Raw genomic sequence first — 27,430 nt, forward strand, 5'->3', positions numbered from 1 at the left:
AGGGCATGGATGTCTCCCAACATCTGGGTGTTTATCCGGCAGGATTGAGCTGTATGCCGAGCCAGGAGGTGGAGCCGGCCGGGGACTATATAAAGCTGGCAGGGCGCTGAGGACAGCACAAGCTGCAGGTGGAAGGAGAAAGGGAGGAGGAGGACTCCGCACACAAAGCCACCCTCATCACCCCACATACATGGTGACGGAGCTCCGGCGGCAGATAGGATGACACTGCTCTGACCCACTTTCCACACACACCTGATCAAGCGGCGATATGCCGAGGACACCCTGAGGGAGGCGACCAAGAGCTGGTGAGGAGCAGGGGGCAACACGGGGCTCCTGGAGGATGCCTGCGCCATATAGGGGGCTACTTATACATTCAGTGGTCACTAGATGTAAAGGGATCTGCCACTATATGGATGGCGGAGACAGTGGATACGTTTTATATTTTGGAGATTTTAATCCATCATTTGTTCACTACGATGCCTTCACTACGATGCCTTGTAAAAACCGAGCAGGCTGTATCTGTAGAGGTGACAGTGGCATCTGGTGCCTGATGGGACGCAGAATTATACATGATTTATAAGTGATGTTCTACACAATGGCGTGTAACATGTATGAATGTGTTGAAGACTGTTATATTATCTGTATGTGCAGCTATGGATGGAGTTGGGAGCATCCTCATGCTACATTATCAGCTATTGTACAGTATGCTACATATGCCATGTTTGTACCTGTTGACTTTATCACCATCGGGTTAATAATGTGTTGTAAAACAATAGACTTTTATCTGTAGTTAGTCACAGACCATGGCACTAAACAAGCAGGACCCCAACAGGTTCAATCTATGTTGAAGGTTCCATTACAATCTAATGTTACAGATTCCCTAAAAATGCTCAATGCCATAGGTTCACCACCAATGTTCTAGGGCCATAGTCTGAGCTAGGCTAGGGCCATAGTCTGAGCTAGGCTAGGGCCATAGGCTGAGCTAGGCTAGGGCCATAGGCTGAGCTAGGCTAGGGCCATAGGCTGAGCTAGGCTAGGGCCATAGGCTGAGCTAGGCTAGGGCCATAGGCTGAGCTAGGCTAGGGCCATAGGCTGAGCTAGGCTAGGGCCATAGGCTGAGCTAGGCTGTTGTCTTATAAAATAACATGACAGAAACTTGATGAACCCTTTTTTAATCAATGGGGTCTATTGCACACTTTTTGTGTTTGTCATGTTATGGATTTGTTCCTCGCAGCCAGCCTTTTCCATTCCTATGATGAAACAGAACAAACTGAACACCCAATGTAGATGTGAACCCAGTATCACAGAATTGCTGTTTTGTCTTGTGTAGATTTGGCCATAATACAACCCATGCAATTCCTTGCTGCCCTGCATCCTACATGTTGGCTGTAAGTTGTCATCCACAGGACCCCAATACAATTGACTACAATATGGCAGATTCCATACATTGCCATATGGAACAAAGCTATTAATTGTGTCCCCTCATAACTTTATTGGGGTCCCATAGCTATGTATTTCATATCTAGAAGTATTGAACAGTAAGCCTATTGGATATCCTATATTGCTGTCTAATGGGCCATTTTTTTCTAATGTGCAGGTCTTATAGGTAAAGAACTGTCCAATTCTGATATATCCTTGTCAATTTGCCAAAAAAGATGGCAGAAGGTGCCAGACTACGAACTAGTGCTGAGAAGATCCCTGAAGAACAGGCACAGGATTCTGGCTCAGGTTCAAGTGGAGGAGGTGGGGTAGCTCTGAAGAAGGAGATTGGACTAGTAAGTGCCTGTGGCATTATAGTAGGTGAGTCTTGTTTTTTTTATATATATTTTGGGATTGTATAGATTGTTATTACTTTTGCTCTCACATGTGCCATATGTTTCCATAAGTATAAGTGCTCATAGGGCCATGCATGTGGTCCTCCGTTCATCCCATTTGGTCAAGACATTAATCGGTAACCCAGCTCCTGCAGCTTTACCAATATTGCTTAAGTCTCTAAACAACATGTGGAAATGCCAAAGTATGATAATCAGTAAAACTTTATTATTGATTACTCAAAATTTGAAATATTCCTTTCATTTGTATTCTTCTGTTGGAATTGTGCTCAGGGTAGGGGCACAGGAAGGAGTTACTTGGGTGCAATTACTCATGCAGGATAATGCTTTTATAGCTTATAAAAAGTCTAGGAGAGGTCATACTCTTTAGGGCCTATTCACATGTGGCAGATTTGGTCCTTATGTCTTATTCAGCTAAATGAGGCTTTCACAAATCCAGTTAGCTAGAGCAACAGTAACCCTCTTGATGGCCAAATTTACTTGCTCCTGTTAAACAATTAAGTGAGCTGCGTGTAAAATCTCAAAAAGGTCCCAGAAGATTTTTAGAGTTTGAGTTGTTGGCTCTCTTGTAATCTCAGAAACAATCCATGGGTTCACATCCATGGGTCTTTGGAAACAACTTGGAGATTACAGTGGTAAGGCATTTATAGCTTTCTTCTTAGTTGATTTGAGTAGGGGAGACAGCCGTGGTCAGCAACTTCTAGGGCAATGATGGCGAATTTTTCAGAGACCGAGTGCCCAAACTACAACCAAAATCCACTTATTTACCATGAAGTGCCAACATGGCATTTCAAGCACTAATTTATTGCTACCTGTTCTTCAACATCATTAAATTGTATTGGCTCTCCTAAGGCCACCAATAGTTGAAGGTGGGCAAATAAGTTCAGACCATCATTGTAGCTTCTCTCCAGGAAGAATGGTGGGTCCAGCAGGATGACATCCAAAGACAATGCAGTTCTGTCAACACCTTCTCACTTTTCCCGCAGTTTCAAACAGCCAATGAATTCCCGCAGCATTCCATAAGTTGCTTGGGACTGCAGGAAGATTTGGTGGATTTTGTCCTGTTTGGTGAAATTGGTGCAATGGCCTGAGTGCCCACAGAAAGGGCTCTGAGTGCCACCTCTGACACCCGTGCCATAGGTTCGCCACCACTGTTCTAGGGCAGTGGTGGCGAACCTATGGCACGGGTGCCAGAGGTGGCACTCGGAGCCCTTTCTGTGGGCACTCAGGCCATCGGCCCCAGAACAGAGTTAACCAAACAGGATCAAATCCATCAAATCTTCCTGCAGTCCCAGGCAACTTAAGACATGCTGCTGTCAGCGGTATTTTACAGACACTTTATTGTCTGGAACTGCTTGAAAAGTGAGAAGGTGTTGAAAGAAGTGCATTATCTTTGGAGGTCTTCCTGCTGGACCCACCATTTGTCCTGTACAGAGATACCCTGGTGAGAAGATATAATGATAATTTGAATTTGCCCATCTTCTTTCAACTGTATTGGTGGCCTCAGGCGGCCAATACAATTTTAAGAAGTGGAAGAACAGGTAGCTGTAAGTTACTGCTTAAAATGCGACGTTGGCACTTCACGGTAAATAAGTGGATTTTGGTTGTAGTTTGGGCACTCGGTCTCTAAAAGGTTTGCCATCACTGTTCTAGGGCCATTGCATTGAGTGCTGTCCGAGTCTAGATCGAATAAAAACTCAGATACATTGGATAGACTTTTGTCAAATGTTCTGAATCGGGTGATGCATGAAACATTTTCATCCTAGTGTGGTCAGTTATCCATCACATATGTTCGTATGCTGAAAAAAACAGGTAATAGATCAGACCTGTGAAAGTCGTACACAATTTGGATGAAACTAGGACTACAAAGATGGATAGGACTGAAATCGGACCAAAATCATAAAAGTTTCTCTGATCAAAAACATCTGAATTCTACTTGGTTCGTGGGCAGCTTACCTCAATGTATTGTGTATGGTCACCTTAAGAAGGACATAGTTTAGCTGCTCATCTGATTGAGGGATGAAGTGTCATAGTTTTAGCTATCTTTACTGTTTACTCTTGGGGCCAAAAAAGATTAGTTTATTTTAACTCTCCAGCAAATCTAGAGATAAAAGGCATGAGTGGAAACAGAGATGTGTGTAAGCCATTGTTTCCTACTAGTCACTATCCCAAGGTCCTTGAGCCCTAGCATTGATAAAATGTGCATACAATAGTCTGTTATCTCCTATTCTGATACTGTGACTGGTCCTTTATCTATAATCATTATGGAAATAGGGTGCTATTGAAATTTAGATTACTAAATACATCTGCATATATACCCAGACTACTAGGATTAACGGTAATTTCATTTCTGCTGAGTATATATATGTTCACCCCTACCCCAATCTCCTTTCCTCCTTATCAATGGGTACAGACGTAGTAGATTGGGGAAGGAAATGGCGTGTTACTGATCACGTGACGCCACATTTTAGGAAATGGCTAATATTGCTGACTTAGTGAATGACTGAGCAGGCAAGAAGTTACCCTGCCACGTGTGCTGCACAAAGTGTAGTAGAGCGCTGAAGTGCTGTACAAAGGGCATTTCGTCATCAATGTCATTGAACCTTTGTACAATAAGGGGGATGTAAAATACTTAACCCGTTATTAGTAATCTTTATGTACATATGTATATAAGGAGATTATGGAAAAATATAACATACATTAAAATTACATGTTTTATTTTTACATGGGGTCATAGAGCAGTGAAAGATGACCCAGAATATGGTGACATAATTTATATATGTGTGATAATATGGTGTTTTATTACCCTATAAAACATCTTGTATCTATTATCTTGCAACAATTTAAAAAAAGCCACGTATCTTAGTGTACAGACTGAATTCGGACCGCACTGATCTTATTGGCTCCCAGGAAGCTGATCCTCTCATGAATATGTATTTTTACTACTCACAAAATGGTTGACTGAACATGATCCCTGGTCTGACCTTTCTCTACCGTTGTGTTCCTGCTGTTTTCTTCTTGGCTTCCCGATGTCCTTTTTTTAGTCATGTTTTTATGTCATCAGACAGAGCTGTGTATTCTCATTGACCCGGGTCTGTGACACACGTCTGCATCGGATACAGTGTTATAAAGATAGCAGCCCAGTGTCCTGGGGCAGGGACTGTGTCAGGACTAATGTGTCACCATAAACAGGCTGGATGTCACAGAACATTTGTGATGCAGCAGAAAACAGCTTCATGTAATGCATTGTAGATAACAGACTTCAGATATTGACAGCTTGTTATGCTTTATGCTCATTTAACCATTGATTTGCTGCAATAACTTGTGAGAAAGCATTGTATGGTGTCATTACTAAAGCGCTATATAAATATATGAATCCACAAATAGAAGTGACCTTATAGAAACATGCCATTAGTCTTCATTACAGTCGCACAACACTTTTATCAAAAGCAGGCGATCATGTGATGATTACATAGCTGGCTTAGGGAATGGGGAGGGGGGTCAGTAGCTACAGGACTGCACAGAATTATGATTTCCCTACAGAGTCAGAATCCAAATACAGACATTTATGACAGTTTTGTCAGAAGCAGGAGGCACAGGCAGTCCTAAAACATGGCTTCCATGGTTGTGAATTCTATCAGCCTGTACTTTAAACTGGCTATGTTCGCACGCAGCAGGATTGTTACTAAATGCTCTACTGAGCAATCCCTTCCGTAGTCCCATGTACTCAGCTGTTGTTTTTAGGTAATTGTATATAAGCTCCCTCACCACCTATGAATTCATTAGATACAGCCCCTCTCACCGCCATGGATTCCTTATGTACAGCCTTATGTGGGCCCCCCCCAGAAGCTCTGGGTCCTGGCACTTGCCCAGGTATGCCCAGTGCTGACGCTAGCCCAGTCCCCATGTATATCTATGGGCTCTCAGAAATGCCAGTCTTTCTGCTGTCATCGGTGTGTGAGTGTACTTTACATGCCTATGACACACGTGCTACATACAAAGGACCAGGGGCCCTTGAAAAGCATGTGTGCCAGAGGCCTTAAATCTGAATATGGATACATTTACACTTTACACTTTACACATTGTATTTCCATTTTTGCATGGATTTCTTCAATTGAGAAATTTCTTCTGCTTGTGAACATACACTAAGAGATTTACTTTGTTTTCTATATCTATACAGTTCCTCAAGAGCAGAGTACAGTTTTATTACAGCACTATGTAACATGTTGGTGCTATAGAAATCGTAAGACATAATTATTTTTGAACAGTCGACATGCTGTATAGCCTTATACAAAGACCTACATCTTTTGTTTCCATACATTGTTGGACCCCTGCAGTTGTTTTCCTCTCCCACTCGTGGTATCGCCTTCTTTGTGTTTGCCTTCGTCCTCAGTGAGCATGGCAGCTAGTTTTTAGCATTTTTCATTATCTCCATCCCTTCCCCCTACTCTGCATTCCCATGTCCCCTTCCCCTATATCTCCCACAGATTGCAGTATCTTTTCTGCCCTACTCTCCTCTTTTTACTCTGAATAATGGATGTGTTGGTCATGTGATGGCTATTTATAGAGACCAGTGACGCCAGCAGATGAGGTTCTCTATACATCACTGATGGTGTCAAAGACGTACGAGTATTGTCTGCTGATACAGAGCTCTGGCAATATTATGAATGTGTTGTAGCAGCGTGTAATTTGTGAAGGAACACTATATAGGAACCTATATGTGCCATATGCCATTATGACAAGAGGTGTCACCCAGCTTTTCCAGGCTCCTTAGCAGCATATTTATATCATTTGGCAGTGAGGAGAATGAAGGATGTATTATTAAATGAGTAACAGTATCCGGCTCCTCATTCCGTCCTCTAGAAAACCTTGGCAATCCCCCTTGGGGGGTACACTATTGTGTCTTATGGTGTGAGCTGCCCCTCCGCTTTATTGCTTTTGTATTAGCTGCTAGTACTAGAGAGGATGATTTCCATGGACATTTTCTGGTATTATACAAAACTAATAGCATACAACAATTGTAAGTAGCAGACACTTACCATGCATTATAAAGAATTTCTTCTACACTGATATTTGTAGTTATAACATCATTCACTGTGACTTCTGCCATTAGTAACTTTGAGGAACCATATAGCTAACGATGGATGGTTGATAACATGGTAGATTGCACCTAAATGTACATTCAATGCAGATAAGATCTAGTGTACATTTAGTGCTGCTTTATTGCATACATTACATTGTATCACATCAGAAATGCTGTGACCAATGTCCTGCTTTTTGTTGTAAATGTTCTCCTCAGCATTTGGACTCTAGTGAACTTCCTTGGTAACTCCAAGGTATAAAGTCCATAATAGTGGCTTGCAGGGTGCATGATCACCTGGCAGGTGTAGCTGCCTCATTCTTCTCTGTTTTCCAAGAGGATTATATATTTGAGATAGAACAGAACAAAGGTTACCAAAAAGCAGTATCAAGCAAATTTAAAGTACAACGTTTCAATACTGAGGGGCAAAGTCGCTGGTTGTAACTCTTAACCCTTTTAGTCTTGGGTGTGTTGCACAGTATGGAGCTCATTATACTTGTTCTGTATTTTTTGACATACCTCATACCTCCCTCTCCCATGCTGAGAGCATTGCAGAGGGGTGAAAATGATGTCACCCCCCTCTCCAATGCTCTCAGCTCTCTCCTCTTTGAAATCATCCTTCTTATATCCTTGAATATTTGTGTTTCTCTAAAAAGAAGCTTTTAAAAATATTCAACTAAACTTGAGGGGGAATTGGAGCTTCATCCGAACTCCACTCTCCTCTGTGCCAGCCTATCTCCGCCCTATTTGCAAGAGCAAGGAATATGGAAACGCCTATGTATAAGATTTACATAGAGCTGGCTTATGTCGCAGTCGAGGCATACAACAATCCAAGCATATAAGAAGGACAGTTTCAGTGAAGAGAAGAATAAGTGGTCTACCATCAGTAAATCTAATGGTAGGAAAGGAAAGCCCAGGATGCCCCAAAAAAGGTTTTGCTATGTTAATCAAATTGATAACCCTAATATCTTGGCACTTAAACATGCAAAATTTACAAACTGCAAGAACTGATTGTAGAAAACTTTTAGATATTTGAATATGACACACAAGTTGACACCCGGCCCGTGTCCTACGCATGAGGCCTTTAAAGGGTGGAAATATGCAAGTTAATACTGATTGAAGTTACAAGATTTCAACCACAATTGGAATACATTTTTCTAATTCTAGGTGGACAAATTATTACATATTTTCCAGATGAAAGATCTGTCCTAAAGGTAGTTTGTCAATCTCATATGAGTAGGTAGAGGTCCAACTCCTGAGAAAGTCCCAGCCCTGCCCCCCCCCCCCCCCTGTACCCTTCAACAGTAAGAAATCATAGGAGCAGTGCTGGTCTATCAACAATGCCGTCTCTGTAACTCCATTTTGGGGCTCATTTTGGAAATGGTAGCTGTTATCTTTGTTTGAGATCAAACTTGGGTGTTTATAGATTTGATGGACTTTGTTCTAACACTGTTAATAAAGTTTGATAAATGCTTAACATTCCAGTTGCATCAGACGATGTGATTTGTGTTCATTAATGTAAGAGCTATCTTTCGTGTTGCAGACTAGCACATTTTATTAAACTCTTATCAGTTGTGCTGATTTCTGCCTCTGATCATAGATGTGTTATTGCATTTTATAGTAATCAAAGCCGGTCTCAAAGGGGAGAGGACTGGGCAATGTACCTTTAGTCCCCTGTTATCATCTTTTTATACATGATGATAGATTTATTATTGGATGTTACACCCAATGGCTGTTGTTAACATGTATTCCTACAAATCCAACTTGTTTTGTAGTAGTGAGTCTCTGTGAACGTAGCTGCAAATTACGGTATATGGTTCAATTTAGTTGTCTTATGCATACTTTCTACAAAATCTTTGTTCAGATGCAAGATCTTCATAAGCAAATTAGGAATTTAAAATGACACTGGGTTGGCACTGTGTTGTGTGTAGTCTCCTGTGCTGGTGTCCTCTTCTCTTAGTTCTAGTTACAAGTGCTTAGGACAATAGAATTATTAGTACATTGGGGCTGATTAACCGATGTCACCAGTGGGCCACTGATTATCCCCATTGGCCTTCCCAGTCGTATGACTGACAGACCCATCTCTTCCTGCAGAGTAAATGACCAACCATGTGAAATCATAGCATGCCTCCATGCAGGATGGGGAGATGTAGAAGTCCATTTAGTCTTGGGGAGGAGTAGAAATCCATAGAGGCATGCTGTGATTTCATGTGATCAGATAAATACATGGGGTAGATGTTGCAGATGTAACAGGAAGTTAAATAACATCACCCTGGCCACATGACTTTAAGTGCCCAATGATGTAACAGAGCTCTCTCTCAATGTTCCATACAGCAGCATATCATAGCACTGAATTTACATACTGATTTTTTTTTTTTAACATTGCAGCCATGAAAAGGAACCATTTAGGGATAAGGGCAATGTTTTTAATCATGGTTTTTAAGGAAGCATTTAGTTTGGGTAGGTTAATTTCAGTGACCGTTTATCTTTGAGCAAGGGGGCTTTCTGTGAATAAACAGGTACATCTCATCTAATGACAGGTACATTTCATCTAATGTAAGAAGCTGGGTGGGCAGAGAAATCCAACATTCGCACCTTGCACTAAGCTGGGGACCAGAGTAGAGTGGAGCGCTGTAAACAAACACTGCTTAGATCAGTGGTTCTCAACCTTTCTAATGATGTGACCCCGCAATAGAGCTCCCCATGTTGTGGTGACCCCAAACCATGAAATTTGCAGTAAAAACACAATAAAATTGCGGCTACTATGGCTTTAGGCGACCCCCGGTTTCGGTCGTTCGACCCCTGCTGGGGTCCCGACCCACAGGTTGAGAACCGCTGGCTTAGATTATAGGAACTGAACAATTACATTTTTTTGTTTTAAATGGGGTTTTCCCACAAACTAAAGTTAGGGCCTATCCACGGGATAGTGCCTAAATTGCTGATCAACGCTGAGAACCCCAAAGATCACATGAACGAGAGGTCTGTCGGATCCCTCGTCGCTCTTGTCAGATTAATGAGGCAGGTAGACACGCATGACCGTTCTGCTCCAATAATCTCTATGGAGATGACGGAGACCGTGGGTAAGCCCCTTAAAGGAATGGGCTAAACATGAATTCTAGGATTGACTTTCAGTGATGACATGCAAAATGTAACCCTGTAACTGTCATTTAAGGTTAATTAAAAAAAAAATTAAGTAGGTAAAAGTAACATTGGATCGGTAATGGTCTCTTTTCACAAGAATAACATGTGTTTCTCGCCTCCGATTTATGCTACTACGTATGGTAGAGTACAGTTTTGTGAATGCTTACAAAGAAAACTGTGTTTAGCTTCCCAGCATCAGGGAGAGTAGTATTCTATTCTATTTCTTTCTTTGGTCAATAGAATTATCTTTCTCTCCCAAATTATATGCAAAGGTCATGTTTCTGTACAAGATTCTGGTAACAGGAGAGGCCCCCTGGAGTCTTGTTTTAAACATTTGTGTTGGGAACATTAGTGTCCTGAAACTCTTTTCTGGGTATGAAGTCAGTAGTGGCTGCTTCTACTGTAGTGTCTTGCTCTGGTTATCTCTGGGGACAGGAGTAGAGCTTCATGCATTCTTGGAGGAAAGAATAGATAGGGCTTTGTAATACTAATTTACATATAGCTGCATAAATAAAGTGAGAACAGAGGTTACAGTCTCAACTAGGTCACACAGCCAAAGGATCCATAAAAAAATATATTAGAAAATATTAAATATATGTGTGTGTATATATATATAATATATATGTGTATGTATGTATGTAATTAATTCTTCCAAAGGCAAATATATGTACTATATTGTACAATTTTTTTTTTAATTTTTTGTAGAGGGTCTTGAAGCATTTAGGATTATCCTGAGGTAGGTAAATTCAGTCCCATGATATCCCAAGCTGTAGGCAGTTAATTCTTATCACAAGACTGTCAGGGTTTAGATCTTATAACATGCTGAACCTGTAATAGGATTCTGTGCTCTTGGAAGGAGTGAGAAATCCTTTCAGTTATTCTTGAACTTTTCCATGACAAGTTACGGTACTGCTGATGTAAAATTTTGGAAGATGTAAGTCTGCAAGCCACAAATTGGTATAAGAAAGCAATTAACCTGAAATAATGAAACGACAAACTGAAATGTGCAAATCTTCAAAAACATGTCTTATCCTATAAGTAAAAAACTGAAAACCACTAGCAAGAAGAAATTTAGCAAAGGATTACAGCACAGCTTAGGTAATAAAGAACATATATAGACTATTCATACTAAGACTTCCAATGTCTTGGCATTCAATTTCTCCCATTTCTATGAACGGTATTGTCTTGCACGTTGACCACAATAATGTAAAACGCATTCCTGTCTTGTAGGAAATATTATCGGCTCTGGGATATTTGTATCTCCAAAGGGAGTACTTGAAAATGCCGGCTCAGTGGGTATGGCCCTTATCGTGTGGATTGTCACTGGAGTCATTACAGCAGTGGGTGCCTTATGTTATGCAGAACTTGGTGTCACCATACCCAAGTCTGGTGGAGACTACTCATATGTAAAGGACATCTTTGGTGGACTAGCGGGGTAAGAGTTGTTTTTCAAAAATGACTTAATGGCATTACTTTGATTTTTAGTTCACTCTGTTGAACCAGATTTTTAATTGCTATTTCTTTTCTTTTTGCAGCTTCCTCCGGCTCTGGATTGCAGTTCTGGTGATCTATCCTACAAACCAGGCAGTCATTGCATTGACTTTTTCAAACTATGTACTACAACCTCTCTTCCCAACATGCTTTGCACCGGAGTCTGGACTTCGTCTACTGGCCGCTGTCTGTCTATGTGAGTATTACACTCCCTTCATAATGATAATATCAACTTGTTTACCTGTAGATTACACCGGCATCTTTTTTTTTTTTTTTTTCTAGCAATGCAGTTAGAAATGGGGCATATCTTAAAGAGAACCCGTCATGCAAAATAACCCCCCTAAACTAAATATATTTTCATAAACTGCCATTAGAGAGCATTGCCTCTATCCCTTCATTGTGCCTCTACATGCCTGTAAACCTAAGCAATGAGGTCCTAAAGCTGTATGCAAATGACCTGTGAAATGTCCAATGAAGCATTAGCATATTCAAGCTGTCCACTCTATTCATGAGTGGGAGGCACAGCCACACCCCCAGTGCATGACTGACAGCCTGTATAATGATGTGAGGCTGTATAATGATGTGCATCCTGGTGCTGGTGGCCATGCCCCCTGCAGCCTGTGTGTGCATGTGTGTGTGTTTAGGAGAGATACAGCAGCTCCAGGCAGCCATGTTACAGCAGAACATGTCAGATTCATGTGTAGCTGATGTCTGTGTATTAGGAGGATGTCAGCAGATGCACACACACACTAGCCATGCTTTACTATACATTACACACAGACATGAGCAGGGGGAGGAGAGGGGAGGGGTAACAGGGGTGACATCACTGCCTCTGACCATGTGAGCAGTCTCATTTACATAATAAAGAATAGATGATTTTACAATGATTAATGTATGAAATAACTAGATAAAGGCTGGGATGGGATCCTTGTGAGCTGCTCCAACAGGTAGTAGTGACAGGACAAGTGACACAGACCTGATGACAGGTGTCCTTTAATTACCTACCTTTTCTTAGTTTACATGGGTCCATCTACCTGGAATCCAATGTCTTAGGAGCAGCAATATTAGCCAATGCAACTTTGCTACATTTACTTTTAAAATAAAAGTTGCACCAAGTTCAAAAATTATCCTCTATCTACACAATAGGGCATAACAAGCTTATTGTTGAGGGTCTGACATCTTCAGGCTGAGTCACATAAGGCCCATTTATAGAAAATCCCTCTGCTGACCCGCATTCTAGCGAAACAAAATACGTCTATATCCACTTTGACTTTCTGATAAAATGTAACAGACATCAGTAGAGACTAATGAGTTACACATATTAGCCTCATCCAACTGGCCATTCTTCAGCTGAATGCTTGTTGGTCCCAACTTTTATGTTGGGTTAATAGCAGATCAGTAAGGAAATGTGATGGTACCATATATACCATCAATACATTATGAAATTGTGGAGTGAATGTCCATGTATATATCATCTTTTTATTATCTCGTAGAACAGAAGTGAATAGATAGACTTATTATATATGTGTGTGTATTACCATATACCAAATAGGAGAGAGTAATGACACTGAGATGTAGTAGAAGGTACAGAGTATAAATAATCAGGAAACCACTATAATGGAAATCACTACATGTACAATCTCATGTGAGAATATCCTTATCAAAGCCGTTCCTGAGCAGCTATTGGACCTTGGTTCTGGCCGCAGTCCTTGTCTCAGATGATATGGGGGTTGGGTTGTTTTGGACTGTGCTCTAGACATGGTGCCTGTCTGCCGAGAAGAGAGGATCCTGCTTAAACTGGTTCCCTGGAAGCTCAAAACATAGAGAAGGGGGGTGTGGATTATGCAAGCACAGCTGGGCCTCAAATGTCATTATTCAGACAGGCTGATTACTCAGGGCTGAGTCAGCAGAAGGTAGAGTGAGGGGAAGTGATAGGACAAATCCACTGTTTGTAATAGAGAGATTAATGTGCTTGTGCGGGGTTAAAAAAAACTGTCTATGGCTTTCACATGAAAGTCGCCCGTGTTTGTGCAGACCCTAGCTCAGACTTTGTCGATGTAATAGCAGGTCGATGGATGAGTGCTGTTCTTATGTGTTTGCTTCTCCTGGCAGATGTGGCTTCTTGATGTCCTCCAGCTCTCCTTGCACCTCAGGGTCACTGATAATAATAATGACGCACATAATCAAACAGTCCAAGAATATCTGGGCCTTGACACTTTATGAAAGACATTCTGCAATTCTCAGATTCTTTGTGTGATTTTAGGGATTTTTGTGTAGTTTAAGGGACATAACTGCATGAGGAAAGAGGTTTTGGATACTATGCAATATCATGCACAAGATACCTCTTATTTGCCTATATTTATACCTATTTACCTTACATATACCTATATATACCTTATGTACATCACATTTAATGGGGTTCAAATACATTCATTCACCAAAGCTTATAGTGTTGTATCCACCTCATTGTCCTCATACAAATTCACATGGAATATTATATAAATCGTTATGGCTTTTCTGATAAGCAGTAAGCATACCTATCTTATATGTGATTTGTAATAGAAGTTTAAGACCTCCAATGAAGTATATAGCTAGAATACTGTGTTTATGTGCATGTTAAATCACCTAGCTCATATGCCTGGTGGGATATGATTAGTTACCATTGTGTCAGTTCATTTATATGTAGTGTATAGTACAAAGTCGTCTCCTCCTTTGCCCTTTTCACTGATCTGCTTTGTTATTTTCTAGTGTGTGTTTTGTACTAGTTTCTGCTGCCTCCTCCCCCTTCCCACCCACAGGTTATTTCCGGTTAATATTCTCTTCCCTCCCATCTGTCTTGCAATTTCTTCTTGAGCTTGAAAACAAGTCTTCTGGTCTGGCTGAATGCCCTGATACGTAGATGAGCGATTTCCAAGTATTGGTGCAATGATGGGACAAACTAACACCATTCGAGCCATTGATATCACATCCAGCCTGCAGCTATGCCTGCTGAAGGTCCTTAGCCAGAACTCTGTGTATCAACATGTTCTTAAACCCTAGCAGGATAAACAAATCTCTTCTTGAGGACACAAAACGATACTTGTGAGAACAATCCTCGGAAGGGAACATTATGTAATAAATGTTACCCTATGAGGTTATTTTGATTGTACACAAGAGGTAATGTTACTTATTAGTATTCTCTCCTAAATAACATCAATACATCTATTGAACAGAAGGCTGTTTACAAGGCTACGCTTCACAACATGCGATGAACAGTAATGAATATCATGCAGTCCTTGACATTATTCTCTCATACCTTATACACAGGCTTCTTCTGTAAGAACATGAGACTGTTCTGACCAGTGTCTAGAACAGATCAGAACAAAAGTATCAGATTCTTATGATTCTGAGATGTCTCTAAGGAGGCCATTTGATAGTTGCTTATTTCCCATTACAAAATGTAGTATATTAATGGGGGAGTAGGGTAAGATGGATGTTAAATCTCTGCGTAGGAGGCATCTCACCATGCCTGGCCGGTAAAGCAAGAGGACATTTTCATCATTATAATCCTGCCAAAAGAGGCCATCATTATCACCTAATAATTTCCATTGCAATAGCTTTTGTAGATGGGTCATATAAGTGTGTTGATAACAAGGATTATTCTCAATGATTAACCAGTTTATTCACATTAGGCAATCATCATTTCACTTGATCACATAATTGGTGGTACATGATAGGTGCAGTGGCCATCAGCTGAACACTGACATTCCTTTTCACCTTTCTTGTCACCTCTGCCTCATGTGCAGAAAATAAGGGGGATAAGATCATACCAGACAACAGGCCATCTTTTCCCAACATGTAAAAAGGTACATATGGCGTACACATAGAGTAGTAGATTTGGAAGTTGAGTGAGAAATTATTGGAAATACTACATTTTAAGTGGAGGACCTGCTGTGTCTCCTGAGGACCCTTGCTTGACTCGGTCCGGTAGGCTAAGTGTAAATGAACAAGTCAGGAGGGGAAATGTAGAATTAAAGGACTAAGCAAAAAATTATGGTTTAAGCAGTATCTTTTTTAATTGGACAACACTGTTCAGAAGTGTACTGCTTCCTTTATCACTTCTGAAAAAACTATAACATGGTTTTAGCAGAGGTTGCCCATCACAACATTACCCAGTACATTCTTTAACCTCTTGTCCCTTTTCCCAACATGTACAATGAGGGCGTGTGGGAACATTATGCTCCATTATGAGACGGTTAACTGATCATGTCTTAATTAGGTTAATGTTCATTTTATATGTTTGCCCATTGTAAAATAATTCTTAAAATGTATCTGGCATATTACAGGTCCCCAGAAGAAGTATTTCTTAAAAAGGTGTATAAGAACATGTATAGCCTTGGGTTATAATCAAAATCCTCAATGCATGGACAAATGTAAAAGTGTATTAGGAGTGCCCTATTTTGCACATTTGTATGTATATGCATGTAAATTTGCAAAGTTCAATTTAGTTTCAATTATACTGTGGTGGAAACCCTCTTTAGGATATTTATGTGGTCACTGTTCCTATTTTGGCAATTTGTATAAAGCAGGAGAATAGGCATCAGTTTAATAACCATGTAGGTTCTCACCGTGTTTGCATGGGTTTCCTCCAGCTCCTCAGGTTTCCTCCCACACTCCAAACATACTAGTAGGTTGTTTAGATTGTGAGCCCCATGGGGACAGGGACCAATTTGGTAAGCTCTGTGCAGCGCTGCGTAATCTGTATAAATAAAGAATCATTAACCAGCAACCTTTTTTAACCACCACGGAGTCACTGGGACGTCAGAACCATGTCATAGCAACCATGGTGCAGATACAAACCCTCAAGATCAATGAAAACCATTAAAATGGGGATCAGTCCTGTCAAAACTGATCACTCACTTCATTTGTTAGGTAATGGTCAACATTTTGTATTCTAGATTGTTATCTTTGGATAACTTGGAAGGTAAAAAATAACGGTAGTGATGATATAAAATGAATTTATATGAAAAAGGAATAACACATAGAAAAGCTGGAAGTTTTTCATATAAGACGGGCTGAGAGCACATGAGACCTCTAGAATGTTAACAATCAGATCAGACTGAAGAGCCATTGTATTATTGATCCAGAGCTGTACTCATGTAAATTAGTTCTTATTGTATCTTATACACACTACGCATAAATATTATTTTGGTTTGCAGGATTAGACATATGCATACACTGCAGATACATAATAATGTTCTTTTTGATGTAAGTTTATATTTTATGGAGTTATTTGGAATATTTGGATGATAGTTGTGTTAAACTTGATTGGGTCATGTGCTTTTAGCTTTAGAATTTAGTCACAAATAATAGGTAGCAGATGTCTAGCACATACTATCTTATGTAGAATGTCCTTCCTCTATAGTGCTGCATACTCACTTATTCCTTACCTTAGGTTGTGCACTTATATACTATAAATATGTTTAACAAATCTTGAGCAAACACAGGCTAGAATTAAAATACAAAGCGCATGGATATTAGGTCTTCAGGCAGTGTGTAGTGAGTGTGCTTGGAGTAGGTTGGTAGAAGGGATAATGTTCCCATAAAGAAGTCCTGTGTGTTTAGACAGTAAATAACAGGATGACTATTCCTGTATCTCACAAAGGATATGAGTGAGATGGGGGAAGGGTTGTGCTGTAACCACCCCCATCCTCTGTTTATCAGTCAGGGCACATAGTATTCTATACACACCCTTCATATATGTTATCGCATAGTAACCAAGTTCTTCCAATTCATATAATTCTCACTATCTGTGCTTTTTGCCATACTTCACCCTCCATTATCTCACTGTTACAGGAACACATTGTTGGGTGTAAGCATGTAAAGAAACAGTTTTTAGCTTCCATATGGGTCTTTTATCCTGTTTGCCCTTCTACATTATACAGAGACTTGATACCTAGCAAATGTCCTTGTTCATCTTCAGAATTCCCCAATGCGTCATTTGTGGCGTGTCTGACCTGCCTCAACACGGGCACTGGATAGCAGCCATAGCTTATTAGTAAGATGGCGAGATGCCACCACTTCTTTGCAGCTGATGAGAAAGATTTAGGATTGTATAAGCAGACCTTGATGTGTCGCTGCATAATGTGTCCAAGCTAAGCTCTTAATATGTCGTGCTGAATGATGTATTCAGATCAATATATGTATCTGATCCAATTCCACTGAGGCTATGCAGTATATTCTCTTTATGCAGCCAAGTAGTATGTAATCTCATTCTGTGCTTTGCCGCAGTACAGTTACAAAGCCAGGGGGTAACATTGCTTTTGCCTTAACAAATATATGGTAAGCCATTTTAATTGAGAAAAGAGCCTTTAATATAAATAAGTATATAAATAAAAATCAAAAAGAAAAGCGGCACAATGCAAAACAGGTACTCAGAAGCAAAGTTTAAGATGTGGACAGTATCCCTCCAGATATAAAGCAAAAAAAATGGCAGCACTCTATATGTACTGGATTATTTACAGGCCAAAAAAATAATTCTTTATTTATATAGCGCACACAGATCACGCAGCGCTGCACAAAGCTGCCAAATCAGTCCCTGTCCCCATGGGGCTCAAAATCTAATCAACCAACCAGTTTTTTTTTCTAGAGCTTAGGAGGAAACCACTGCAAACACGGAGAGAACATACAAACTCTTTTCAGATGTTGACCTGGGAGGGACTTGAAGCCAGGACCCCAGTGCTGCAAGGCTGTAGTGCTACCCACTGAGCCACTGTGCTGCCCATATAACCATCACAAGATTTTGGCTCCTGTGGGTCTAGAAGCTTTCACAAGTCCTTGCTTTTTTGTTTTAAAAATATATCTACATAGTAACATCATAAATTATATATTTTTGTAATCAACAACTTTCTTTTCTGTTACTGGAAAGCTATTGCATCTCCTCTGTCTGCAATAAAGTGAGATACAGGGCCTGAGGGTGCTTGCACACGTCGCATTCTTAGACCGTTTGTGGAAGGACTGAAAATGCATGAGCTTAAAACGGACCTAGAACGTGACGTATGGCAGCACCCTCATCAGGGTAACATTGCTTCCTTTGGCTGCAGGTGACAGGCACTACAGATATTCCTCATGGCTCATTTACAAATATTGCATTTAGGTGTGAAATGCACAGTTAAGTCAGAGTAACTCATTGCATGCCTGGCCTCGCTTCAAGCTTATCTAAGTAAATAAAGGCTACTTTTAGCTTAGATGCAAACCGTTTGTCAGCAACTAACAGATGTGCAAGAAGTAATTTACAACCATTTGTCTGTTTTTCTTAAAGTGCTGCTCACCTGGGTGAACTGTGCCAGTGTACGATGGGCCACACGGGTTCAAGACATATTCACAGCAGGGAAGCTGCTTGCATTGGGCCTTATTATAATTATGGGAATTGTCCAAATCTGCAAAGGTGAGATACAGTGAGATACATTTATAGTATGGATGTGGTGATAAAATTTTGTGCTCATTATATTAAAAGCAAGCCTTGAAAAGGTCGCACTACCTAGCGCAAAGCCAGGAATTATGACTTTCCATCTCCTTACAACAGCTCCATGCCAGGAGGAGTTAAGTGGAGCCGGGGCATCCCACGCATTAGCTATAGCATCCCCATTTCCAGACGCATGTTATTGGGTATTTCTTCTCGAGGCAGAATATATTAGTATATCCAGTGCGATGCTCCTGATAAGTCTCCACCATCTGATGCCATATGTCATTATTCTTTTTGGAACTGTTTCTTCTATGGAAGAATATCCTAGTAAAATGGTTTCGTATGAAGGCACCATATGGTGACACAAAGAAAATGCCTTGATGGCCCTGCCAAGTGCGTAGAGCATTGCAGTCAGTTCAGTATGTAGATTCGCACACAAAATGAAGGGTAAAGATGGAGGGAGGAAAGGAATATTGGTTATTATTTAGACAAACCTGTGGCCATGTAATTTAGGAAATTTTTATAAATGTGCCCCATTATTTTCTAAGATTAGACAGTGAAGAGTACGGCTAGACAGCCTTATTCTGCACCAGATTCATTTAAGTGTCTGGAGATGGGTGATAAATCTATCCTAGTATAAGACTGTCTAGTCGTACTCTGCATCTCCTATTAGTTGGCTTACTTTACTCCACAAAATTAGGATACATTTCTGTCAGGTCGGGAGTGTTTCTGGCGCCCTGACCTTTTTGGTGAGGGTCCACAACCCCTTTTCACAGGCCACACCCCTTTGTCGAGCTAGATGTAGGAGAGCCAAAAAACTTTCTAAATGTGGTGAAGACAGGGTTTTTTTTTTTTCTTTTTTAGTGCAAACTACAACCGAATTATGTCATAGCCAGATTATTAAATCTCCCCCAATGTTGTAGTGGAACTATTTTCTTGTCTCTGTTTGTGTGTATGCTTACCATGATGCCTGTTTTACTTCAGGAGAATATTTCTGGCTGGAACCAAAGAATGCTTTTGAGAACTTCCAGGAACCAGATATTGGTCTCATTGCACTGGCATTCCTTCAAGGGTCCTTTGCTTACGGTGGCTGGAATTTCCTTAACTATGTAACAGAGGAGCTGGTGAACCCCTACAAGTAAGAGTCACAGGCGGTGCCAACCATTGGCCTTACAGTGGTGGAAATTAATATAGTAACATTTGAAAGATTTGTTACTGAAATGGTATGAACCATATCCTATAAGTATTTCTTTCGAATGACAAATGGTTTCCGTAAACAACTTTACTAGCTAAAATAAATTCTGAAGGCACATATGTAGATTTATACATATATATACATATGTATAAATAAAGTACATATTTCTTTGTGAGGCCAAAGGTCATGTGTCTACTGGATTTTAATTGGTGACTAAACTTCTAACCATGCCATTCTGAGAGCTTATTAAAAGATTTGTATAAACTTGGTGAATAAATTAATAAATCTCCATATATATTTTAAAACAACGGGGGTATTCACCAGTTTTTTGGTAAATTTTCTTTTCCCCTTGCTGCGCCATATTTATGAAGTGTTGACACCACAATATAGCTCCTTTTCCAAAATTCTCACCTTTTTTAGGGGGGCACACAATTTGGGCACAGCTTAATCGCAACACTTTTCCTGTACTTTTTTGACACAATTTATTTTACACAATTTTTGGCGCACAAACAGACAAGCTAAAAGCTGGTCTGCAAAGTTCTATTTCACCTTCATGAATGTAGAGACAGTTTGGAATGTTTCATTAACCCCCGGGGCCACAATCTTGCATCCCAGTGTAAATTACCAAAAAATTTGTGATCCAGAAACACTGACCTTTTATTACTACACTGTGCTGGCTTATGTCCTGGGTTGTAACACCGGCCTTTCCAAATACAGTGCCCAACATACAGTATTTAGTCACTTAAGCAATGTACGGTTCCAGCAGTATATGCATATGTAGATAGTAATATAGAAAAGGTCAAGTCACCAGGTTGTGAGGACATCTACCACCAGGATGAAGGATTCTAACTCAAGCACACTTACTTACAGGTGTATGCCCCCTCTGGCAGGATCTGCTCTTTTTTTTTTTTGCTTCTTATGCACTGTTTTTTTAAAGGATTTAAAAATGATGCACACAAACCTGAAGGGCTCTGTGATCCATAGGTGTTAATGGAGCCAGGGGCCCCTAAGGCTCATTTGCATAATTTCTAAAGCCCTTTTTTCTTAAAAACAAGGGCATAAGAAGCTGCAAGAAGAGTGGGCAGAAGGGGCACACACCCGTATGTCAGTGTCCTTGGTTTACAACCCTTCATCCTGGTGGTAGATGTCCTTTAAATAAATTAAACGTCAAAATCAAGCATGATGAACAAGAGACACTTTTTCATAGTTCCATGGACTGTGACTATGGTAATCTTCTTATATTTATGGCCTTCTTCTTTCTAAAATTAACAGGTTGTTACAATAGCAGGACATGTCCCAACCCCCAGCTCTCTCCCTCCTCCCTCTGCCTGTGTAATCTATCATAAGCAGGAAGTGCTTGGTGAGAGATGACCTGCTCTGCTCATTGTAACAGTCTGAGAAGATCCAGCACTGAGGGGCTCTGGTAACACCCACCAGAGCCCCTCAGGCTCATTAGGATTATTTTAAAAGTTGATTTTAGAAAGGAGGTCATGGATAAGAAATATAAGAAGATTACCAAAGTGATGGTGGCTGGATCTATGAGTAAGTGCCACTTGTTTATCTATGCTGGATTTTGATGGATGGTAGATTTCCATAATGTGCTTTCGGTCACTTAACGTGAGTCCTGCAAATTACATTAAATAGGTGATATTAAAAACAGACAGATGCAGTACTGCAGCTTATAAGCTTTTATATCCTCAATTGAGAGTGCAGACCCCCCCCCCCCTTATATGCCTCCATAATGAGTGTAGTCATTGCCCCATATCTACATGCTTTCCCTTGCTGTGGACTAGTCTTCTCTAGTCTTCTGCATATGTGGTTATGCGTCATGCTGCCACCTACTGGCCAAATGTCTTATGCCTCTTCTATAACGCAAACTGACAAAATAGTAAAAGATTGCAGTTTATTTCCCGGCAGAAACAAGGATCTGGGCTGCATGCTGCCAGCAGCCAGTGATTTGGCTAAATAAAAGCTGCAGCAACGATACTTTGACACCATTTTTGCAGTGATGTGAGAGCAGGTCATGCAAAATAGATGTAGTCTAAAACAAGATGGGAAACTTTTAGGCCCCATACACACTACCGTCGGGAGGGGCGTATGTATGGCCACAAGCTTGCAGCGGTACATAATTCCCCCATAGATGGCAATGGCCACACGTGCGGCACCATAACGTTCCGTACACTGGGAAAAGATAGGACATGTGTTCCCTTGTGCTATATGTCGCTATGCAGAGTGGAGGGGTCACCACTCCTCCTCTCCATCATGGCGAGGGCATACGTTCGTGTGAATGTTGCCCTGGCCCTAGCAGGACGTTAACAAAAATATTGTCTTTCTGAATTAAATGTAATACAAAATTAAAAAGGTTTTTCTTTTACATGAGAAAAATGTACTTTCTGTGGTTCTTTCTTCCTTAGCTTTTATGCATCTGGTTCATCTCAGTTACAATATTATGTGGAAGCACATTTCATTATCTTTTCTACTGTCCACATGTACATGTGATTTAGAAAGCATGTGACATGTGTGACACAGGTCACTATGCTGGAGTAGTTTCCTGTCACTATTCCACATTCTCTATTGTGAGAGTAACCTGTTCATACCACCATCTTTAGCATTGCTGTAACACACAGATACATGAACATTTTGAAACTGGTCACAGTCATGAAATATTAACGTGTGTAGGTCTCCCTCTAGTGGCAAGACCTAGCTAATTATTATATCTTTCACCAGGAATCTCCCACGTGCCATCTTCATCTCTATTCCACTTGTCACCTTTGTTTATGTTTTTGCAAACATTGCCTATGTGACAGCCATGTCCCCTCAAGAGCTACTGGCTTCCAATGCCGTGGCTGTGGTGAGTATTGCTACATCAGTTACCTTTTGTCAAAAACTGAATATGTTCATGTGGTGTTGTGTTACATATGTGTTTCGTCTTATCAGGTTAATCTTATGACATATATCTTTCCAATAACTTAAAAAATGTTTCTGCTTAGACATTCGGTGAAAAATTGCTAGGTGTCATGGCCTGGATAATGCCAATATCTGTCGCTCTCTCTACATTCGGAGGAGTCAATGGATCTCTTTTCACCTCTTCCCGGTAAGAGTTATTATATATTACCAAACATATTGGAGGAGATTTATCAATCTGTCTTTGCCAGAAAAGTATAGTAATTTGCAACTGAAAAGCCAAGCACCACATTTTCTGACCAACTAAACTAGACCAACTAATTGGAGGTGCAAAGTACAATTTACCAGTGTTATACTGCACCAGATTACTCATCCGGCATCAGACACTGTGATTAACTGGTGCAGCGTCTAGTTCTACTCTGCACTGCTTTAAAGAGCAACACATTAAAACATCTCCCCCATGGTTGTATCCAAAAAATTATGAGTATATGTAGTCTGGAGTGTATTATGGTCAGACCCCTTATAGAGTTTCCTCCTTTTCACAGGTTGTTCTTTGCTGGGGCAAGAGAGGGTCATCTACCAAGTGTCTTGGCTATGATCCACATCAAACGATGCACTCCAATCCCTGCACTTCTTTTCACGGTACTGCCGACTTTCACTGTGCTTTTTCATTTTCCACAACGTGTCCTTTTTTTTTTTTTTATTTATTTATCACATATTTACCTCCCAACAGTGCCTCTCCACTCTACTCATGTTGGTAACTAGTGATATGTATACCCTGATTAATTATGTTGGCTTCATCAACTACCTGTTCTATGGTGTGACTGTGGCTGGACAGATTGTCTTGAGATGGAAGAAGCCAGACATCGCTCGACCTATTAAGGTTAGTGAGAATGATAAAGAAAATAGAAACGTTCTTTAGAGAGATTCTTCTCATTGGCGTTCTTGGAAGCCATAGTGCAAATAAAGCATGGTAGTCAAGTGAAAAAATGTATTCATATATTAGTTATAGTACATATGAAAATCCAGCAGAAAAGGATATTCAACCTCAATACATAAAATTCCCCCTGGTGTTGAAACACCTCGAAACAACAGAATGCTTTATACACCGGCATTTTATTTATAACTAGATGTAATAAACAGACTAAAAATCTGTGAGGCATGACAAAAGAGTGCTGGCGCTTATCTATTTGAGGCCTCCAGGTAAGAGATAGGAGGTCTTGAAGCTGGCATGGATATTAAGACCACTTTGTGATGTGTCACATTTTTGTATTAATTTATACTCCCATCCTTTCCTCTACTACTGTGTCTTAAATTTTCCCATTAAAACTGTGATACGCAATCTTCAATATTGTGGTCCGCCCTGGATAATTGTGGGGTGCTAGGAGATCTTTCATTCTGTTGTTAATATCAGTTCATGTGCTGATGAAGAACCTGTTTCTCCCAAATGGAGGCCATAGAGACACATATTCAGATACACCACCTTGTAGGAAAATATGTCCTTGATCATGTGTACCTACTGCTTTCCTGGCATATACGCTTAATGTATCCCAAAAAAGTTAGATATATCTATCCAGTATAAGATAATGATATTGTCTAATACATAAAAATACATTTTAAATCCACAGGATAGTAATAAGATATTATACAGGCCAGGGGGGGGGGGGGAAAGCAAAACCCAAACACGTGTTTCAACACCAGGGGGAATTTTATGTATTAAGCAATATCATATCTTAAGATGTTTTATTTTAGGGTGTGATTTATTTTAGGGTTGCTTATCCTTTTCTGTGGGTTTCAGTATGAACTGTAATTGAAATATGAATAAAGATATTTAATGCGTTTGACTTGAATATGTTTTTTAGTAATATACTTTTCATAGGAACCGGTATCATTTACATATTGAAGGTTTTGTGTTAGTGTAACCAGGCAGAAGGTGGCAGTAACAAAGTCCAGCCAATGTATGCTTGAGACTGAGAAATCATGAAAAAGTTCTGTATTAAAAAATGAGAAGCAATGGTAAAAATGTCGTGAGAATTGGTGGAGACATTTAGAGAAGCAGAAAGAAAGGGAAGAGAAGCAGTGGTTTGATTTGTAGTAATACCCTCTCATTTTACCGCAGGTTAACCTCATATTTCCAGTGATCTACCTCCTCTTTTGGGCTTTTCTGCTGGTCTTCAGCTTGTGGTCTGAACCAGTTGTGTGTGGAATAGGTCTGGCCATCATGCTTACCGGGGTCCCTGTGTACTTCCTTGGGGTCCATTGGCAAAACAAGCCGCAGTGCTTCAATAACTTTGTTGGTAAGTGCCACATCAGTCCTCTGTATTAAAATATCCTTGGCCTCATAGTGCTATTGTACCATAGCTATTATTTACAATGAAAGCACAGTTAATGTGGTCTTGTTTTTCCTCCCTCTTTCCAGATGCAATGACACGTGCAGGCCAGAAGCTATGTGTAGTAGTTTATCCTCAGATGGACAAGGATGAAGATGTCAGCGAAGAGACAAAAGAGCAGAGAGCACCAATATATAAACCAGGGTCTGAAGATGGCGATGGAGATGGTGCTCACGCCTGAGAATCTTTACTCTTCTACTGAGGATTCACTCCAAACCCACTGCCCCTAAAACCCCATGCTGTCAGGATCTTACTGTACAGCCCTGCAGAGATAAATGGAACATGTGTGTATTTGTGTATGTGTGCGTGCGCCTCCGTGTGCACATAGACTATGCTGGTTATTATATTTCCTGTCTCTGTTGCCCTCAGGTAATAGTGGTGTCCCAGGGTAAAAATCACTCGGTCTGAAGTTAGTGCTACGTAATAGTCTGTTCTTGTTACACATGCATTTGTGCATTGTTTCTATGTAGCTCTATCTCTTCTGTACTGTGGAACCGTTCTCTATCACCACTAGCCACAGTGCCCCAAATTGCTATACCAGCTTGCTGATGGGCAGCTGAAGGCAATTCAACACTGCTCTGTCTGGTGACCTCATGTCTATGCATATTACCTGAGAAGAAATCTGACCTCCCAAGTGTCTATGTCTGTCATCATCCCATGTGAAGCTGCTTCTATAGCTTAATGTGATAGGTTGCTCCTCATGATGGCCTGAAAAGGACTTTACGCATTGCCATATTGAGGAACCTCAAAAGCTTGTTGACCAACCAACCACCTGCACACTCTTTCCATGTCTCTGCTCCTTGGAACTGAACATTTCATATAGCATCACCAAAACAATATTCAGTGCTAAAAGGTTTACACCTGACAATCATGAGACATGCTCAGAAATGACTACTTGAACTTTCTGCATCCCACATGTGGACTTCATAGCCCATGCAACGTGCTATATTGAAAGTCGGCGTTCTATGTGCAGTCTCAGGTTCTTCTTTCCCTGACTGTCCTAAGACACAGCGGTCCTTATGTCAATACAAAGCTGCGGTTACCCATAACCCCTTGAGAGCACTCCAGTCTCCTTCTACCCATATGTCCTATGTACACTCCGGGAGCTCTGGGTAATTATTTGCCAGGTGTTTTAATTCTCCAGAATACTCTACATGTTTTATATATATTTTTTTTATTTAGGACCTATTGTCTCTGAATGTAATAAAATGGATCTTGTGCCTTTTGGTGATTTGCCTATATGTATTAAGTAATGTGCGTTCACATTGGCAAATGTTATTAAACACAAGGATACATGTGGGTATTGCTACAAATGTTCATTCCTGTCCTGATCGTGTAAAAACTGTTCTGCTCAGGAATCATTAAATATTAAGTGTGACACCTTACTACACAAGTACGGCAATGTAATGGTAATATCATTTTCTTTGGATATATTTCCGGTATCGATTGGGAAATATGTGGACGGTAACCTATGGCAGAATCTGGAGTTGCCATAAATCATATTATTCAGTTTTTCATGGAGTCTTAACATTGTGACTAATACACCACCATGTCCAACAGCAGCAATACTTTAGGGTACCTGCACACATTAGCAGAATTTGCTTGTTTCTGCTGCGGCTGGTGGGTGGAGTGCAATCTTTGTATTTCAAAGATTTAGATCTGCAGAAATAAATCATATGACACTGATGAAAAATCTGCAGTGGAAGGGCATTTGCGCAGCAGATTATTTTCTGCATTGTGTGTATGGGATTGCCATCATTCCTATACATTACACTGCTACTGTATAATGCTGTGGATTTGGCGCATAGAAATTCTGTACTGTAAATCTTCAGGTAATCCACACTGTGTTGTGATTACCCTTATAGGGAACCTGTCACCAGCTTTTACCCTATTAACTACTAGCCCCATCATGTAGGGTATTAAATGTCCTTTTTGGAATTCCCTCTGTAATGT

General features: G+C 40.4%; 1 protein-coding gene across 1 annotated transcript; it reads left to right on the forward strand.

Moving 5' to 3' along the window:
• On the forward strand, nt 1–26,708 carry SLC7A8 (solute carrier family 7 member 8). Its single transcript, XM_072150721.1, has 12 exons — nt 1–305; nt 1,598–1,800; nt 11,284–11,488; nt 11,589–11,740; nt 18,845–18,970; nt 19,973–20,126; nt 22,911–23,034; nt 23,174–23,277; nt 23,633–23,729; nt 23,821–23,970; nt 25,207–25,384; nt 25,507–26,708. The coding sequence occupies exons 2-12, from the start codon at nt 1,656–1,658 to the stop codon at nt 25,656–25,658; spliced, it is 1,587 nt and encodes a 528-aa protein (XP_072006822.1). The 5' UTR covers nt 1–305; nt 1,598–1,655; the 3' UTR covers nt 25,659–26,708.
• The last annotated feature ends 722 nt before the right edge of the window (nt 26,709–27,430 follow it).

Source organism: Engystomops pustulosus, chromosome 1, assembly GCF_040894005.1.
Source record: "Engystomops pustulosus chromosome 1, aEngPut4.maternal, whole genome shotgun sequence".
Classification (NCBI taxonomy): Eukaryota; Metazoa; Chordata; class Amphibia; order Anura; family Leptodactylidae; genus Engystomops; species Engystomops pustulosus.